General features: G+C 39.2%; 1 protein-coding gene across 2 annotated transcripts in view; it reads right to left on the minus strand.

Annotated features, from left to right (window-relative positions):
* The window catches only part of SLC7A6 (solute carrier family 7 member 6), a 28,978-nt gene extending 18,341 nt beyond the window's left edge, over positions 1-10,637 (minus strand). Inside the window, exons 1-3 of one of the 2 annotated variants that reach the window (XM_059481324.1) lie at positions 10,575-10,637; positions 4,638-5,201; positions 672-797 (exon numbers count right to left, since the gene is read on the minus strand). In XM_059481324.1, the coding sequence (XP_059337307.1) occupies positions 672-797; positions 4,638-5,160 (649 nt within the window). In that variant the 5' untranslated portion in view covers positions 5,161-5,201; positions 10,575-10,637. Of the gene's footprint in view, positions 1-671; positions 798-4,637; positions 5,202-9,895; positions 9,966-10,574 lie in introns of those variants that run through there. The other variant, XM_059481323.1, reaches the window with a different exon arrangement.
* Positions 10,638-20,110: the final 9,473 nt, after the last annotated feature.

The raw sequence follows: 20,110 nt of genomic DNA on the forward strand, positions 1-20,110 counted from the left end.
CAGCCCTTTATGGCAGCTTTGAAAGCAGGATCATTTTCTTAAGCTAACACACCAACAAACTGTTCCCAAAGGAAGGGCTAAGAACAAAACTAAGTTCAGAATTTGTCTTAACTTGAAGGCACCATGCCCAACACACACACTTTCTAATTCTCAACAGTATAACAGAACTCAGGCTTTGGGCAAAAACAGAGCTGTAGCTTCATAAGTCTACCTACATCTTCTTAGCACCTTTGTGCCTTAAGTTCAGACACTTTCAGGCCACAGATTCATTTTGTAAAAAAAATATTCAATTGATCTCACAATAAAGTAGAGATGTTCCTTAGAGAAATTCGTAACTTTCACCACTGCCACTGTATTTTGCTGTCTCTGTGAATTGCTGTTTTCACTTCCTTTTTAATTCTGTATTGCAGGCTGTAAATAACACAACATTGCTGAGCAGTCAATTACCTTCTTTTACCAAGTTCAAAGTCAATTGAGATAAGATGGGTATCTCATAATACAGTATCATGACAATACCTAACATTGGTATTATGGGTATATTCAAGGTGGCTGTATTACACTTTTTTTACTGAGGCATTCCATAAAACATACAGAGGAAGTTCACTGTCCTTACACCAGTCAGTCAGCTTAATTGATAAACACAAACCTTTGCTACAATTTTACAAGCTTACCCTGGCAGATTTGAACAATTCCGGCGATGATGATGGCGATAAGAGCAAGGACTTTAGCATAAGTAAATATATCCTGCACACGTGTGCCCCACTTAACATAGGCACAATTTATAAATGTTAAAAGACCTAGGGAAGGAAGAAAACACAAAAATTAAAATTCTATTTGAGCAATGCTCAGTTTAACTCACTTTTCAAAGTTTTTAATTGACATCTAAATATGCACTGACTTGTTATACTATTACTTAGGTTAAACTAATGCACTGGTACTGAAAACACACTGGTTTGAACAAAGCAGGAAACAGATGTTTTAAACACTGTTTCAACAGTGGAAGGAAATACATTCCTGTTCTCTGCCCATATTCCTAATGTTACCTCTCATCAGCTGTACTCTGCAACTACCCTGGAACTAAAGAAACTGCTACATGGAATAATTAATTTCAATGTACCAATATTATTCTAATAAATTAAAGATTATCTAGAAATTCCTTTGGGCAAACATATTAAAAGAGTGAGAAGGTTTCTTTATGCTTCATTGTTAGGTTGAAGATGAGTTCAACATCCATGGAGTAGCTGCAGTGCTGAGTATGCTGCCAGGTGATTCAGTACTCCTTTCCAGTTCTACTGCACTGCATTATGGAGAGAGAACATAGCAATTTTACAAGGGCACGTACTGAGAGGACAAGGGGTAATGGCTTTAACCAGAAGGAAGGTAGATTAGATTGGATTGGGCTGGATTAGACTAGGTGTCATCAGGAAATTCTTCCATGGGAGGGTCACGAAGCACAGGCACCTGTCCAGAGGTTGGGGGTGCCCCATTCCTGGGAGTGTTCAAGGCCAGCTTAGATGGGGCTTGGAGCAGCCTGTGAGAGTGGGAGATGCCCCTGCTCATGGCAGGGAGGTGGCACGAGATGATCTTCAAGGTCCCTTCCACCCTAAAGCGTCCTGTGGCTCTAAAGGATGTGTGCCTTACAGCTAATGCAACAGGAGTCAGGATTTTTACAAACTGGTGCAAGTAACGAGTATCCTCAATGCCTTTAGTCCTCTATCCCAAAATAAATTAGTCAGACCTATGTCACAAGGTTGCAATGAAACTTGAAATGAGACTTTCAGATCTCACAAATATTTTTTTAGTTGCTGACTAAACTTACTCACATGATCAACTTCCCCAAGACAGTTCTTCCCATGACTCCCAACATTTTGCTTATGCATTCATTACCTTTCTCTGAAGTGGAGAGCCAGGCAACCTTTGTCTGAACTCCTACTAAACAGGATTCAGTATCTTCAATATTCTTTATTCAACAAAATCCTAATTTTGCACATATTTTTCTTAGCTAAATTATTACCACATAATTGAAACTTCTGTATTGGAAACAGTGTTTCTTCCAAATCTCAGTTTTCTCCCTAGCTAGTGAAAAAATGTTTATATACTACTGTACTTTTTATCTCCATAGAATCTTCTTGTACTGTGTATTTTAAATATGCATATAAATAAAAACTAAACTTGATTGTTTCAGGAGTAAGGTAGCAGTAAATAAAAATTATATTAAAAGATGTGATATATTATTTTCTTTCCCATAATCCAAGAATAGCATGATACCATTGAGATAAAAATGACCTTAGCACAGCTACCAAATTGAAAACAGTAACTTTTAGAAGCTAACAAAAGAAAGGTAATGATCAGATAAGTACAGCAGTAGTATGTTACACAGTCTGGACAAGCTGGATGAGCTTCAGCTGTGTGGCAAGAAGAGGAGAAAAAAACCCCAGTTGTATCAAATTTCAAAAGTCAGGACTGCTGCAAGCTCCCAAACAGCCTTCAGGAAAAAAAAAACAACTCTGCTCAGTCTCTGCTCTTCAGTATTAGGGACTGGAGTATTTGCTTGCTGGATTTATTTCTGCCATATTTTTTAAAGCAACTTTCATTGGGATTAATTATTGAGTTAGGGCTTGGTCTCTACTTCAGATGAAGTATACCTTATAAGGGAAAAAAAAAAAAAGAAAGGTTATCAATATTCTGAATAAGCAACACCTCTCTTTTGCTAAAAATACTGTTTTCTTCAATTTAATTATTGTTTAGTCACTTAAAGTTTCTGAGAACTGTGAAGTTTAGTTCTGTAGCACCAGATGACACCCCACTGCCAAAATGATTGTCAAAGTAAAGCTGTATAACACAAAAACTGTTCTCACACTGGCTCTAGTATTGCTATTACTAAAATAATAAAAAAAACCAACAAACAAAACTAAAAGTGAACCCCACAACAAACCCACCCAGTCTCACATACAATCTGTACCTAACCTAACTTCCACTCCCAGCAGCTTCATTACAAAGGGATTAATCATATCCAGAGCTAGGGATGTGACAAACAAGCTCAGCAGTGCCAAGACAGGGAGAAGCCTAAGCTTTAACAGCTAAATGAAGCTGTAGAGCAGGGCTGAGTCTTAGCACTGACACTCAGAGCAGGGCAGAACAAGCATTTAAACCATAAAACAGACTGTTAAAGTAAATTGTTCCACCTGCCTGAGAGTGATCCTGCTGTCATGTGTCTCCACTAAAAAAAGAGGTGTTAAATCCTCTTGATTAGCAGCATATGTAGAGGACATCACAGTGTTTGTCTATACCTACTATATAATAATTTTAATTTAATCACTTTGTCTTTATTGCTTTTTAACCAACTCCTTTTTATAAGGGCTATCTGCCCTCAGAGTGAGGGGATACCTTAAATGGAAGAGCAAATTCTCCCACACTCCTTAATTTGTGCCAAGATACCTTGGGACAATACCTGTTTAAGGAATGTGAACATGACACTACAGGCCCTTCACTTATTTGCAAGAAGGAGGAAACAGAACTGATTAAACAGACAGATTTCCTGGAAAAAGTTGGTGATTATTTTCCCCCCTACTTGCTCCTCAATTAATGCTTCCACAGCAGTAAAAAATAACAAAAATGGAAGGGGAAGCTGCAATCATCATAACCAATTACAGAGGCCAAATACCCAAAGTACATGTCATTTCCCTTTCCTTGTCCTTTACAGACAATAAGAAACATTAGAACTCTTTCAAAAGAAGTCTCAAACAGGCAGCACACATCCTTGAAGCATATTGTTGGGAGTAAGAGTCCAAGTTCTGTGTTAGCTTTTTGATACAAAATCGTGTCAATACAGGTGACAGGCTCCAGAGCACACAGCTGTGGATCAGTTCATCACAAAGCATTGTCCTACACACTGGCTGAAATACAGTTTTCACTGTTTACTGGAAATGTAAAATATGTATATAAACACTTTAAATAGGAAACACCTGAAATTAAATAAGACACACAATTCAAACATACAGTTTCATTATTTTCATACAGCAGAACACTGTGGGCAGCTGCTCCTCTATATTGACTAACAGAGCTGGCTATATGAATACAAATATTTCAATTTTATATACATACAAAATTTCCACTTTTTAAAACAGCTTTACCACACACACTGCTCTACTGATTTTACAGTTAATCCCAAGTAAAAAGAATAATCTTGAATGAATGATTTTTTGAAAGCAGAGTAGTAACTGAACCATGTAATCATTGAGAACTTATTGCAAACCAAAATACATCAGAATTTCTAGCATAAAAGCCATTCTGCAATAGCTCTTAAGACCACCCCAAGAGTACCCCAAGGTCTGATTTAAGATACCTCTCTCAAGGGAAAGCAATTTTTACCCCCTTACTTACCTGGCAATTTTTGCCAGGTAAGTAAGCCTGAAAGAGTTCAACACCTTTTTCTGCTTCCAAATGAGAAAATGGTCATTCACTGACTGAACACCTGCAAGTTTCTCAGGCTGGAATTGTTCTTTTCCCCACTGTACCTCAAACCATTGCAGATCCATTATGCACCAACTCGGAGCGTGGGTAAGATGTTTTTATTAAAACATCTTTAACAAAACATGGATAAAAACTTACCATAGTAAATTTCAATACATACTTACATTCACAAGCAGCTGCTATGAGACGACAAGCCACATACGGAGGGTCACAAGAAGGGAAGAAAGGCTGGACTATGTAGTTAGCAAAGGTGATGGCAATGATTGCCTGACTAGTTGGTTCAACAATCAGGAGTGAGGTCCACAAACGAATAAAAGCAATGAAGCTCCCAAAAGACTCCAAGATATATGCATAGCTGGCTCCTGACTTAGTAATAGTGGTTCCAAGTTCAGCATAGCAGAGAGCTCCAAAGACTGAAAATATCCCTCCAACTGCCCAAATTATTAAAGACAATCCATAAGATTTGCTGTAGATGAGAACTCCTTTGGGCGAGACAAAGATACCTGAACCAATCATGTTGCCTACTATGAGGCTTATCCCATTTATTAAAGATATTTCTTTCTTCAGTTGCAATGTATCTTGGTCTCCATCCTGTTTTCGACTCCGACCTGTCCTTTTTGATTTTTTGACTGGGCTGTATTCAGCCAGTGAAATTTGTGGTTTTGTATCATCTGTCCTTTCTGCCATTGTAGAAAGACTGTGAATTCTCCACGACTCCGAACCACAATCTAAAACAAAATATAGACAGCTGAAATAATTATTTTTTTTATCCCTTGCAAAATCTTCTTTCCACCTTTTTACCCTATGATTTACAAATATAAATTAAAATATTTCCTTTTGTTGCTTCATGTTTGGTTCTTTTTACACAAAGTCAAATTCATGCACAGTTAAACAGCAGAACCAACCCAGACAAACCAAGAGACAAATTCCTATATAACTTAGAATGAAAGAAGAACTGCTACCATCAGGGAAAAAAACAAACAAAACTGTAGGAAGGACAGAATTAAAGGTCTCCTATCTTGTGAAGACCAGAAGAAAGACCAGAAAGAAGGACAGTGAGTTGTTATAGATCAGGAAGCACCACAAGACCAAGATGGAAGTTCTAAGCATGAACGCAGATGTACTGCAATACTAAAACTACCAATCCAAAGCACTGTGCTTACACAGGTAATTTGTGAGTGATCCAGCAGCACGTTATCAATTGCTGAGGGCCACAGGCAGAGGTGCTCACTCCACTGAGCCCTTGATGCAAGCCTTGAGCTCTGACTGACACCAAGCTCTTCCCTCCCTCCCCAGAACTCTTTATCCAGATCTCACTGCCTCATCACTCACTTATCTAAAAGTACAGACTGCACATAAAAACCCACAGTGGTTTCAATCCAAATTCCTCCATTAGCAGTTGTATTTAACAGTATCTAAAGACACAGAAATTAGCTTTTTTCCTCTGCTTCAGAACTGACTGACCAGAAAAGAGCCCCCTTCTTCTGAAGTCTCCAGAAAATGCTCCCATGCCTTCCAAAAGCAAGTTACTGCTAATAAAATCACTCAGCTCAAGAAGACATTGATAATTCTGAATAAGACCCATTTTACACAAGATCACAAGCTTATTAGTTGCATAAAAAACAGGCCCTACATATCTACCAGAATTATTTTCATAACTATTCGTTTGTCCTGTCCCTGATTAAAGCTTTAGTGTATACTTCAGCTATTTACTATAGAATAGAAAAAATAAAAAGAAAAGCTGGGTCAATTAGAATAAAGCAGGTAATCTAGTGTGGAGTGGATTTTGTGCTTTTTTTGGGGTAACACTAATTTTACAAAAGGTTTTCTATCTGCAACAATAAACTTGTCAACTGTGACAACAAAAAACCTGAATATGGGAATTTTGAAAGGTCAACATGCAGTCACCCAAACCACATGTGCATCTAGTACACATGAATGTACAAGCTCTTGCAGGCACACCTTTTTGGAGAGAATACTCTTCCTCTATCATAAAACCAACACCTGTATACTAAAGCACAGAGAATCTAACCAGACATCCCTGAACTAGAATGAAGATGTGAAAATTACAAAGATTCTTTTCAATCAATTACAGAAGTAACGTCTGGAGTACAAATTTTTTATTGAAAAGTATTACTTCATTCATCTCCAACTCATTAATCTTTAGAGACTGTGTTCTTTTAAGTAATGCAAAGTAAGACCCTCAATCTGTTTAGTTGGATGCCTTCTGGTTTATTTTCCCCTCAATACTCCAAATAAACACTTTAAAGATGCCTAATTACTGAATACACATTTTATCATTTACACGAGTCAACATCAAATATCACAGATACACCAGAAGACATCAAATTTCACACTTATAATCAAACAAAAATTTTTCAATTTTCCAGAAACTAATCACTACCATTTCAGAACTAGAAGAGAGGCTTCCCCACAGTTTCTACAGATGAGTGTCAGCAAAACTGCAAAGGAAAAGCAAAGCCAATTGATCTCAGCAGTTGTTACCTGTTTCTCTTGTTATTTATCCTTCCATCCACCTTGTGCCAAATTCATCTGCAACCACTTCACGCCTGGCTTTGCGTTAGTGGTGTAGTAGAGCAAAGTTTTCAAAAATATATATGCTCCATAAATTCACAAGATTATTTGTTTGCTTTACAAGAGGAAGCTATTATCTGTAAATGCATTTAATCATTAAGCAATTATAGATATGGTGCAATCATCAGAAAGTTCTGCAAAACAGCAGAACAAATAATCAAAGCAGATGTTTTCATTACTAATTTGGCTGTAAGAAGTGGATTTAAAAAAACTCTTGTGACCCATAAAAATATCATTCAACTCCAAACTGAGTCTTTCATTTCCATGAAAAGAACTTGGGACAAGATACTAGTTGCAAATGTTTTTTAGAAGGCAATTCACCCTGAACAAATGTCAGCAGAAGAAACAAGAATACTACAGCTATTATTATGAAATCCAGCTGCCATTTAAAACATGCCATGTTCTTTTCAGCCCTTACAGCCAAAGGATAAATATGTTAAGAACTGATCATGAATGTTAAACACCATTTTGGTGGTAACTACACAGCTTTAGGATTTTTTGCTCATATCCTGAGCTCATTTTTTGCTCATATCCTGACCATCATTTCCATTTCCTCCTAAACACCTTCCAAATACAAATTCATCAGAAGCATACACATTACTTGGAATACTCAGGCATTTTGATGATTTAAGTCAATTGAATAATTCAAATCCCATCAAACCTGGTGTGTTAATTCAGAGCCAGTTTTGCACAAAGAGTAACCATGATTGATTTACCTCATGGTCTGGAGTTCAGAGGTGCATTTAATTACCTGCAACTAGAAACTCAGTCACCCTTCAAATGCATCCACCTCAACCAGCAGCACGTGCCTGCAGTTCAATACAGTTTTGTTACCCATGACCTTGACTGTTTCCTGCCCTACTATCTCCACCCAGGAAAGAACAATCACAGTACCCCTCAACCCAGACTCTTTTCTCCCAGTTTTGTCTCTTTTGTTATTCCCAATTTCGGGAATCTGCTAATAACTAGGATTTGCCTGAAGGTGTGTACAACAGCTCAATGGAGATTTGATACTTCATTCTCCTCCCTAGTCTTGTTTGTTTTATGTGCCTTTTAAAGCCTTCACAGCAGAATTGCTAATTTGCCTGACTCACGTGATGCTTTTCCACCACCTCGGCCAAAATCAAAACTGTTGGCAGATTTTTTTCTCTCAAGTGCTTCACTTAATTTTAAGTGGAATTAGAATCTGCAACTTTGACCACTTGGAAAAAACTTACCAAGAAAGAGAGAAAGCAGAGACTAGAGAAAACTGAAGCTATGTCAGAGAAAAAACACATATATCAAAATCCATTATTCTGTCCCAAGATAATTATTTCAGTGGAAACAGAAAAGAGGCTTAGAGGAGGAGAACCAGAGACAAATAGTATACATTTTCTAACATACAACAATCCTAATATACAGCAGCTAAAAATACTTTCAGAACAATCTCTAATGCTGCCAAAGCCTGACCACAGGAGTGCTATGGCTAATGCAGGGCTCTGCCTCCACACAAGCTAACCAACACGGATTTCCTCATCCCTCACCCTTGTGCAACACAGTGTCTTCAACTCTTTTTTTTTTTGCTGATCACTGCAGCTGTGAGGAACATTTTGCTGATACATGTAGATTTTTTTTTCTTATTATTTTAAACTGAAATGACTCTGCTGTTGGTAGAGAAAGCTATGGTATGAAACCAGGACACAGTGACTTGAAACTAGGATCGCTTCACTGTTTCACCAAAAATGTATCTTCTGGTGAGGCCTATCACACTGCAGCCAGGTACCACAGGAGCTGATGAAGGTTAACATGCAATTAGCAATGTACTAACACTGCATTACAGGGTGGCCCTCCTTTAAGGGGAGGGAAAGAGGAACCATCTGCCAAGATCCCCTTTCTCCCACTGAGCAGATTGTTTGACCTGGGATGAACCTGCAAGTGATTTCATGACCAAGGTGAAATACCAAACTGCTAAAAGCTTACTGTGTTTGCTGTGCTTTTATACAATACCTGCTCATTAGCAAAGATTTCTGGTGCTCTTGCGACTGTCTTCCTCAGCTCTTGATTGCATAAAACAACTCCCATAGTAACACAGCTCTACATTGGCTGTTCACATGTACAGATGTAAGACTATTTCTGAACACAATGACTGGCCCCATGAGCAATATTCAAGATTGCTCTATACAGGCAAACAGCATTGAAGTCTTCAGGGAGTTAAGCTCCAACAGAGCAAACGCTTATTCATTGCACTGTATATATTTAGGCACCTCACAGGCACCTGAACACTTACATGGGAAAGGCTTAGAGTTTGTCTGGGACATGTTTTTCTTTTTCTGCTGAGAGAAGAATCACTGCCCTAACATATGTACACTTAACAGACAGGAAGCCCGTGCAACAAAAACAATTCCCTCTGTAAAGATTTGTTCAACCAAGTATTTTGTGCTTGCATACACAAACACACCATCTTTAGCACAATACAGAAGAAACCATACCAATAAACTTTTGATCAAATAGAATTGGTTGTAACATCCTTAAAAAAAAAAAAAAAAAGGACAAGGTATGTTTATCATGTAAAAAAGTATGAAAGAGAAGTTACTATGACAGTCTTTTCACTTGATAGTGTATCAGTATGGTAGTTAAGTAATATTTTCATATTTTTCGTGGTTTTAATTATTTTCATATTTCCAAGGAAAAAAACAGAAGTAAGCTCACAACAGGGACTTTGATCAGTCTTGATTTAGGCTGGAAGTGCACGAGGCTGCTGCAGTGAGAGAATATCTGGTGAAATTTATACAATAAACCCCAGGTAAAGACAGAAGGAACAATCATAGAGTTTGTTAAAGTAATTCACCTTATGTTTCACGCTGGGGCAGAAAAGTGGAAACGTCTTCAAAGGAGGAAAAATAATGCCAAAAGGCACACGCTACACCCATGTGTACTCTTTAGGTGGCACCTGATCAGATTGTAGTTAATACCGTCCGTTTAAAAACACACAAAACAACCAAAATTACTACTAAACGTCAGCAGGAAAAGGTGCGCTAGCTCTCTGCACCCACCACCAAGGGCACTAAGGGAACACGTGGCTTGACAAAGCCACCCTCGAGTCGCCATAAGCGTGGCCCCTGGGCTGTGGCCGCGGCCCCGAGGGCTCCTGCAGCAGGGCTGGCACTTCCCGAGGTGGCATCGCCACTCTCGGAGGCCGCTCCGCTCCCCACAAGCCGTGGTGAGCCTCTTTCTCCTCATAAAATAAGCGAGGTTCACACAGCCCTGGGAAGGAAGTAGCTGCAGGCACCCGCCTCAGGCGGGCGCTGTCAGAGTCGGGGCGCCCTTTAAAGACAATACAGAAACACACACGGCATTCATATGGCTACCGCCGCACATTTCGGCTGCCCGGATCGCCAAAGCCGCCGCCCCAGATGCTCCGCATGGCAGGGGCTGCCGCCGCAGCCCCTGCATTGAGGCTGCTCCCCGCTCACCTCCCCTCAAGGTCAAGAGAGGCGAAGGAAAGGGGAAAGAAGCCAAAACCTCACCGGGGCCGTCCCGCCGGAAACGCTCCCGCGAAGCTCCCTTGGGATGCTCCCCGCCCGTTGCCACCCGAAACGCGATGGCGGCCCCTCCTCCACCCCGCCCCCCCACGGACGCATCAGAGCCACGGCGTCCTGGCGGTCCAGCCCCGCCGCCTCCGTCACCGCCTCCGCCGCCGCCTCCACCTCTTCCTCGTCCTTCCCCGGCTGAAATCCGCTACCTCCCGCATGGTCCCCCCGAGGGAGAAGCCGCAAGTCGCCCACCGGCTCCGCGGGGGTTACGCGGGACCCTGCGGCATCCGCTGGTGCGCAGGGAAGTGTTTGCCGGGCCGGAGCTCCCCCCGGCCCCGCGGAGTTCGCGTCGGCCCCTCCGCTACCGGTGGGTGAGGGGAGCCACGATCGCCACCCCCGCCGCAGCCGGAGCGGGGGACCAGGCTCCCCCTTCCCCGCGGGGGCAGGATGGAGAGGAGCCCTAGCGCTGACGGTACGGCACTGCCAGCCGGGCCGGGGTCCTGCCCTCACACCCTGAGGGCCTCGGGGACACGGAGCTCTCGTGGAGCCCCGGCGGCCGCCGCACAAAGTTACACCCACATGAGTCACACCTCCTGAAAGACCCTCAGGCTTGAAACTGAGGGGCTGAGAGAGTGGAAACCCTAAAATCTGGTGATATTTTGGGTTTCTACCCGTAGGTCCTGCACCAGTCATAGGGGATATGGAAATGAAAATAGAACGGTAGCATTGGTGTGCTCCAGCCTCCAAGACGGGCATAGCTGCTACACCCAGAATTTGGCTTTGTTAAAATAGTAATGGACTTCCCAGAATCGTGATTAAAAGTGACCCGTGGTCCCTGATTATAATAATAAGGAATTGGCTATTCAGCAGATTTATCTGGGGTGTAATGAAAGCTTTCTTGTCTTCCACTAGCAGATTAATAGTTATACCCTAAGCCAGTGAACCCCAGACTGCAGCCCCCTCTTAATGTTCTTTTATTTCCTTTTTACTGCGCCCTGCAAGGCAAAGGGACGGTTCAGTGCCTGGAAAGACAACAGGGTTCAGGAGTCAGCGTAGTCTCACTCTAAATAATTTAATTACTCCTCCCTTCCCTAGTCCACAATTATTATCTATCATCTGACACAGATAAGTAAGGTAAGAAGTTTTTCAAGGGGGTAAAAAATCTTAGGGGCAAATAAAAATTAAAAGGCTGTAAAAGAAAAGGGAAAGGCGAACAATGCACTCACTGTCATACCCATAAATGTGCTAGTAAATGCGGTAGTGGAGTCCAATTTTATTGCCACAAGGCTTATGTTTCTGATTTCCATTCTGCTTCTTCTCTCAAAGTTTGTGTGTTTTATCAAGGAGTTGTTTTCCTTCGTTGTCACAGAGACAATCAGGCTACCAAGCAACTGCTGTACTCATCCAGATCTCCCGATATTCATTACACTGTGTTTGGATAAAAATGAATTAAGAAAGTTGGTTTTGGTTTGGTTTGGTTTGGGGTTTTTTTTTGTTAAAAGTTGGCTTTTTAATTGCACACAAAGAAGATAATACCATTAGACTTTATTTCTAAACTACAAAGCACCATAGCAAAACAAACTCTCATTTGCAGGAGCCTGATCTTCTCAGCTCTTTAATTATGTTTGTCTCAACTCTTTGTTTGGCTTTTGTCAAATACAAACTATTCTAAATCTATTACCTGCTGAAGCTACTGACAGTGTTGCAAAGCAACAAACAAAACCAGTCTACTGCCTTCTGGGAGCTTAACAGCCTGATAGGCGACTTCTTTGTTTTTAAGCCACTTATACACCACTGATAGTAGATAAAAACATAGATGACATCCCCAGAATATAATCAAATCCTTACAATATGAAACTGATTGTTGTTACAAAGATAACACTTACCAGAAAGCAGACATTAGATGGTAATAATGCTAAGTGATTTACAAATGTGCTGGTGCCCTGTGTTCTGTGGTGCAGGATTTTATGGCAGATGGGTGTTTGCAGCAGTCTCACACGTTGATCAAAAGGTGGATTGAGTGTGAATGTAAAAGATGCAGCTGATTTCAGTTGTTGGTAGGCTGCATTTTAAGCTCTCCCATGACTGAATCTACTATAGACAGCATTGACTCCTCAAAAAAAATGGACTCATAAAATGTGAGCTAATTATAAAATTGCCTTTAGAAACAAGGAATATATGAGAACTGATAAGGCATAGGAAATTAATTATTAGGCATATGCTGGAAGTATAGAGAATGACATTTTACCTTAGAACTTTGAAAAATATTTATTAGAAAAAGTGCCCATTTGGGGGTTTCAAAATAGAAGTTCACCACACGGATTATGAGAACTTAAAACACTGTAGATGTTGGTATGAGAGATCCAGGTTAGGACAGCATCATAAGGCCAGACAATGCTTCTGAAATGTTTGCATGTGAGCAGAAGCAAACCTCAGAATAATCATGCAGGTAGATATTTTTGTTCATTTTGGTAAGGTTCATATTTTATAAATTATCTTTTCCATTTTACTATGGAAGCGAAATGTAAGTCAGGACTCTTTTATTTCTTCTCTTGTTACAGATTACATAAATTGTGTGGCTCTTCCCTGATGCTCCATAAATGGCCGCTGGTAAGTTGTGTTTATACAGGAGTGTGTGTTCTCTAAGTGCTAGCTGACAAAAAACAGCTAAAAAAGATTTTGTTTCCACTAGGGTTTTATCTGATACTATTTAATCAATTTAAGATCTTATCTCCTGCAGCTAATGAGAACAAAGTCAGACTATGTTTGGTTAAGTCTGTGAGTTTTGCCCTATCTCCTTTTTTGTGTCTGACTAATACTAGATACATCTTAGAAAATGTAATTCAACTCAAAAAGCTTGAAGAATAAACTGATTAAATGCCCCTGAACAAACCAAATTTAAATAGCATCAGATTATGGGAAACCAAATCCACACGATATTCATTAAATGGGTTTAGAACATGAAACAAAACCAAGGTAAAAATTGCTATTAAATCTGAGTGAATTTGAAACCTTACACATCAGGTTTGTGCTTGTTCACAAGGTCATTCTGCTGAGTTTAAGCATATCCTCACAGCATAAGTCCCCCAAGAATGCGTTGCTCATGCACTTAATTAATGGAAGAATGAGCATGCACTGAGCTCCTTAAGGGTCAGCACTGAAGGGGTGCTGTGTAAATGTAAGCACTACTCATTGCAGCTTGGAGCTTATGATGGAAATATTGCTTCCAGCCATGTGTTTGATGGCTTATGCTGGTTCCTTTAGAAATTCTACCATACAGAGTGAGTCCTGGGACCACTTTGATGTTCGTTTGGAAATGTGCATTCTGTTGACACAGGAGTTATTCACAGGGGTCATGAAATTATTCAGGACAGTAAATCTGGAAGTTTAGCCAGATCCCAGCAAATGACAATTTTTATAAGCACTTAAAAGCAAACATTATTTTTTGTTAGTTTTTCAACCTTAATAATTTTGAACAACAAACAGTATCAACCATGTATTTCAGGAAACAGAATCAGTTCAAAAGCAAATGTAAGTGCACCTGTTTCTTTTCTTTGGTTAAAGCTGAGTGACTTTGTTTACAAAAACAAATTCACTGATCCTTTGCCCTTTGTTTTTACCTTCATCTTTCTATCATACAAATTTCTGCATGAAGTGGTTTAAGCAGGGTGTGTGACACAGTACAGATGAGAGTGACTATAAGCACCAAAGTGCTATGCAATTAAAGGAGAAGGTCTAAATTTAGCTTTCTATATTTACCTTCCCCTGCTCCTAGCTCCATGTCTCCTCCTACTCCAGCCTTCAGCATTTGACTGGTGCTGGCACTTGCCCAGCACCCTCTGCAAGGCAGTTCTGCTCACTAAGCTGGCAGAAAACAATGCCTTTATGAAGGTTGGTTTTTTACTATCAAAATCACAGAAATACAAACATGGAATAAGCTAGGAGCAGAGGAGGAGGTAGTAGAAAATATCCCTTTAAGGAACAGAAACTGTGGGGTGTCTCTGTCTTTTCCAACTGCAGTCATTTAATACTCTGAAGATTAACATTAGTCCTTCTTTTATGGAAAACTTGACTTCTATAGACAAAAGTTTTTAAAAATAGATTGTAAAATGAGCTTTGACATCCCATATTTTAATTTTATTTGTCCTATCTAGTTCTGTTGCCTTTCAGGTGCCTTTTTCTTTTCTCTGCCTTATCTACTCTCACCAAAGTTTATTATTTGCTTACACATATCTTTGTTGCACATTATTGCAAGCTGGTTTTGTTCAGTGCTGTCCATGCTGCAATGCAGAAGTGGGAGTAGATGTCTTCTAAAACATGGACAAGTTTTCAAATGTTAACTTTGTTAGGAGGGCAAAAAACCACCAGCATAGATATGTTCATCTTCAGGTAAACTTCAAAGGTCCCTGGGAGTTTTTTATCACTGTTTTGATTAATGCCACAAACCTTGTATTTTAATTTTACATTTCTCTTTCTCATGTAATCTTCTCTATTAAAAGGGGAATGAGCAGTACATAAAATTTTTCCCAGTCAATTTTGGGAGTTTATTTGGAAAAAATAGTCCTTTGTACATAATACTTGTTTTAAAACAGATGGTTTGTGTTTAATGTTTTATACAATGAAATCATTCAGCTTTGAGATCCTACCCTTTGATTATACAAATTGTCTTATCTATGTTGAATTACTTCATGAGCATCTGGCTATTTACTAATGAGAATGAATGAATCACAGTCTTTGTTTTCCTGAAAAACAACATGGGAGTCAGAATCATTGTTTCACAAGTCTTATAACACTGCAGGGATTTTTTAAGATAATGCTCTTTGTCCATGTCTAATTTGAAGACTGTTAAAAGTAATTATGTATAAAAACAAATGAATGAGGGTTTGTAGCTGTAAAAAATATCATCTTAAGGATAAGTATTTTTTTCTTGTTTCAGGTCCCAAATTAGCATGTGGGTACTATGATTGAAGAATATGAAGTCCTTAGTTATAATGTTTGTAACTGAGTTCAGCAGCATTTAAATAAATTTCTTCTGGATGAGACAGTTTAAACACATCTGTTGGGTTGGGTTAAGTAACTCTGGCCTTCGAATGCAACTGCTCAGACTTTCTTCAAAACAGTAAAGTTCCTCTCTGTTATAGATTCCCCTGCATTATTGTCAGTCCTTTGTTGATATACTTGTGGTACCTGTCTCTCTCTCTGATTAAAAGCAGGAGTATTCTGAGATTCTGATCCTACTCAGCAGTAGTTGCATTGACACTCTGCTTGCAAGCAGCTGGTTACTAGAGGCTGAAGCCAATGTCATCATTTTGTTTGTATTATCATGCTGAGTCCAAACTTTGCCATTTAAATACAACCAGATGTTCCTTAGCAGAGCCATTTTGAATGCAGAATATTACAGTACAAGCCCATCAGTGCTGATCCCATTCTTCCACCTTTGCTTGTAGTGCACTCCTGTTACTTTTCTCTTAATTACTGAATTACCCTGAAAAGTTTGTACAATACAAATAAATTTGGACCTTTAATAAAAGTTCTCTGCTATTTCATTTAGAGACCTTATAATAACACAATACTTTACCGTGTAGGAACAGTTGTTGGACGAACAGAAGTAAGGGCAACCTTTATTCCCTAAAATTTCAGACTTCTGGGGGATTCTGTAGTTGTATTTGATCCAAAAGTAAAATTTTCCAAAAAAAAATCTCAAAGACCTTTCTCTTCTGCACAGTGTGTGCTAACCAAACATGCCAATGCATGTTGATCTCATACATTTTGCCTCTAAGAGGAACAGTCTAGTGTGTACATGTGCTAAGAGTGGCAAATAAGTTCTAATTAGCAAGCTTTGTAAAAGAAAGAAGACCATGTTGTTTCACAAAATAAGATCAGAATACCTTTGAAGTTTTCACCCAAGTTCTTGCCCAAAGAACTCCATGTTCCATGAGCAAGATTTTCAGAATGTCTCACTATTTAAAAGTACACCTTAAGAACTGAGAGGTATAATATCTTAGTGCTAAAAGAACCTTTAAGAGTAGGGATTTATTACCAGTCCATGTGCCTTTGCAGTAAATAGGATGGCTCTATTAATGGGTTTATTAGTCTTTTGTCTGCCAGCATAGTTTTTCCAATTTCAAATCCATTCTTTGCTATTATTAGAAGGCATCCAGCCCTAAAATTAAAATTATGGTTGACTTTGCTAACTTTTCAGAAATGATTTCTCAGCAGGCTATTTGTGAGTGTTTTGCACTTTGCTCCTTTGTTCCCCACTTGGCTCTTGATTACTTGGTGTGTACAGTGTCCCACAGAGCAAATCATAGCGGACTAATTAAGAGCTACCAAGAGTTTCTCAAGTTATGCAAGATCCCCAGAACTATGAAAAGCCTTTTCAGATTCCCAGTCACATACTGTGAAGTGTCATAAATCAAACTTTTGAAAACACTGAAAGCTGTGCTTCAGACACTTACAGGTATAGTTTAGTTCCAGAAGAAAGGGCTTTTGTTAAAGTTTTACTGCTAGATTTTTTAGTACTTTTTTTTTTCTCAGCTGAAATCCCACAGGCTATAAACATTCTGAATACCAGTAACGTTGATTTAATGACACATGATCACTTATTGGTGGCATTGGTGAAATTTTAGTCTTTACTTTTACATGAGCCTGGAAGACCAAGAGAAGTGAGAGCAAACACTTGGGCTTTACTGTTAGAGCTTAGGCAGGAGGATAAAGGAAACTAAACCTCGTGTGTCACATTACACTCTGGAGGTCAGGGAGTTATTTTTACCTCAGTGTCACTACTATGGGAAAATGTGGAACACCTCAGCTTAAGTGGAAACTATAGGAGATGGCCAAGTTATTTGTTGTGTCATCAGTGTCATCTCCTGCGACAAACCTTATGGCTGGAGTCCTGCAAGTGTCCTCACCCCACACATTGGTCACTTGGCCATGTAGGGTGCTCAGTGTCACACTCCATAAACAGCTCTGTATTTATCCTTACTAAAAAGGACAAATTTTATTGCTGAAGTGTTGTATCATTGGGCAAATTGTTATTTTGTATTATTCTATGCTAGAATGACATGCATTGTAGATAACCAGGAGGCTGTGTCATTAAAACAAAACCCAAAGGTTCAGATTAGGTGGTTGTACTGAAACAAATGGGAGGCAGCTACATTGCATGCTGTTGGAGTTAAATCCAATGTATAGCATACAGTAAAATTACAGCTGTGAAATCCTGATAATTGCCTTTTATTTTGTTCCTTAAAAAGTCTTCCTTTGTCCAAGAAAAACACCTGTGATTAAATAGCCAGCTGCAAAAACAAACAAGAATAATCCTGTCTACATGCCCAAGCATATCTTGAAGTCTCAAATGCTGAGTGCACCTTTCCCTCTGCAGCTGTGTCTGTGCACAGTGACTGGGACAGTTCTTGGCACTGTTACAAGCAGGAGAGGCCAGGCCACAGGCTGGGTCCTCCTTCTCTTGCTACTGAAGATGGACATAAAGAACACTGAACAAGAAATGATAGCTTTCACTGATGGGGTCTAATTTGGGTGAAGAAGCTGACAGTTACCATAAGATTTAAACCAAAATAAATAGTCTCAGACCACCTAAGAATGCAGTGGGCTTGGCAGTGTTACTCAGTGATCTTAAAGGTCTTTTCAATCTAAATGCTTCTCTGATTTTAAGAATTAATTAAATTGCTATATTGATGTGCTAGTAAATGGAATACAGGAAAAAATTCTTACTAAACACATCAAAATGCAACTGCTGAGGAGTTAAAATGCTATTATATATCTTACAGAAAATTAAATGTAACTTGAGTTTTGAAAGACATAATATAAACCAACATCCAAATCTCTCCTCTCTTGTTCATGTAATGAATTCTCTATGAAAGGGAGAGTTTTCTGTAAACAAATAAATCTGCAGGTTTGAATACCAGTGCATGATTGATTGCAGTGGAGAGAAAAGGTTTTAGCCAGAGCTGCCAGACTGCTTTTGAACCAGCTCTGCAGGAGTCAGAGCAGAAGGGAGGAGAGCAGAGCAATGCCTTGTTTTGCAGAAAGCCTCCCTGAGATGAAATATTTCTTTGGCTGTAAATCTTTTAGTCTCATACAGTGTTTAATAAAACCTGTCCAAGACATGCAGTCTATCAGAAAAACAACTGAATTTCTCTATGAGCTCAAACCCGTTCAGCACAAATAACAACCTATTTTCTATTTTTTTTTTCTGTTACTTTGTTTGCATTTTGATATTGTGTGTCATAAGGGGTTCTTTTTTAATGTTTCTGTAAGGGGTTCTTTTTTAATGTTCCTGTGGTTTCTTGTGAAAAGAGGGAAGAAAATACATGAATGTGAAGTAGCTCTTTTAGCAAACATTTAATGAACTGGACAGAAATCTTGGTGGATAAAGATTGCATTTTAATAAAAATGGAAACATTTTCATTTTATTTGAGAGAAGATGACCAACCAAGATCTACTGCAAAGCAAAAAATGTAGAAGAGCCTTCTTTTCTTTTAAGAATTCATAACAACACTGTAAAGGGTGGAAATAATCTCCAGGGCTCTTCAATTCAAGTTATCTTTATTCCATTGTCCCAACAGCTGACCTGATAACAGACCCATGCCTTCACAGGTGGGCGTTAGTGGAGTGAATAGTGATTGAGTTACAGGCAGTTAAAAATATCCATGTTCTTTACCTCCAAGCAAAAACAAGTTAATTTTTCCCTTAAATCACTTCAAATGTTTATAGTTTGCATAAATAAACTGAACAGACTGAGGGGAAAGGTTTAGTAAATCTCTGTTGTTTGCATGAATTTTGTCAACTAAAGAACTCTTGATCAGGTAAGAGAACGTTCCATGAATATTGCTAATTTCTCTGGTTATGGGGAAGGAGCCTGTCTTCATGAAGGCCTTTAAATCCTTTAAAAGCCCCTGCTTGAAACCCAGTCCAGATTGACAAGCCACAAGAACAAACCATTCCCTGGTTTTCCTCACTGCATATTCAGTGCCTCTGCTCCAGACTCTTTTGTGTGCCCTTCATCTCCTGTTTGCTAGACCAAACACACACAATTTTATCAGCTTGTCCCTAACAATAGGTGTTGAGATACTTTGGCATGTTACCACATTTTAAGGGCTAAGTTCTTATTCTAAATTACTGCCATCTAATTCATCCTGGTTGAAGGAGTCCAGAAGTTCTTTAACTGATGCATGTCTTCTCTGAGAGAAGAAAGGTCATTCTTAAAGCCCAGGGAAAATGAGTTTGAGGCTACAGGTTTCTGTAACATTACTTGGCATGTATTCTTGGCAAAGAGAAATAAAGGCAGGAAATAAAATACTGATCACAAATTGTATCAGCACAAGAGCTGGAAATACTGTCTAAGCTTCTGATCTACCATTTTTGCTGGGGTTAAGCAAAATGCTTGCAATTAATATGTTCTTGCAGCTGTGCTGAATTTAATGTTGCCCAATTAAATCATTAAATATGGTCTTTTCAGACCTTGTCAGGTAGTTTAATTTATGGTGGATTTACCTTCAAAATCCAGGAGT

This window comes from Ammospiza nelsoni, chromosome 13 (assembly GCF_027579445.1).
Source record: "Ammospiza nelsoni isolate bAmmNel1 chromosome 13, bAmmNel1.pri, whole genome shotgun sequence".
In the NCBI taxonomy this organism is placed as follows: domain Eukaryota; kingdom Metazoa; phylum Chordata; class Aves; order Passeriformes; family Passerellidae; genus Ammospiza; species Ammospiza nelsoni.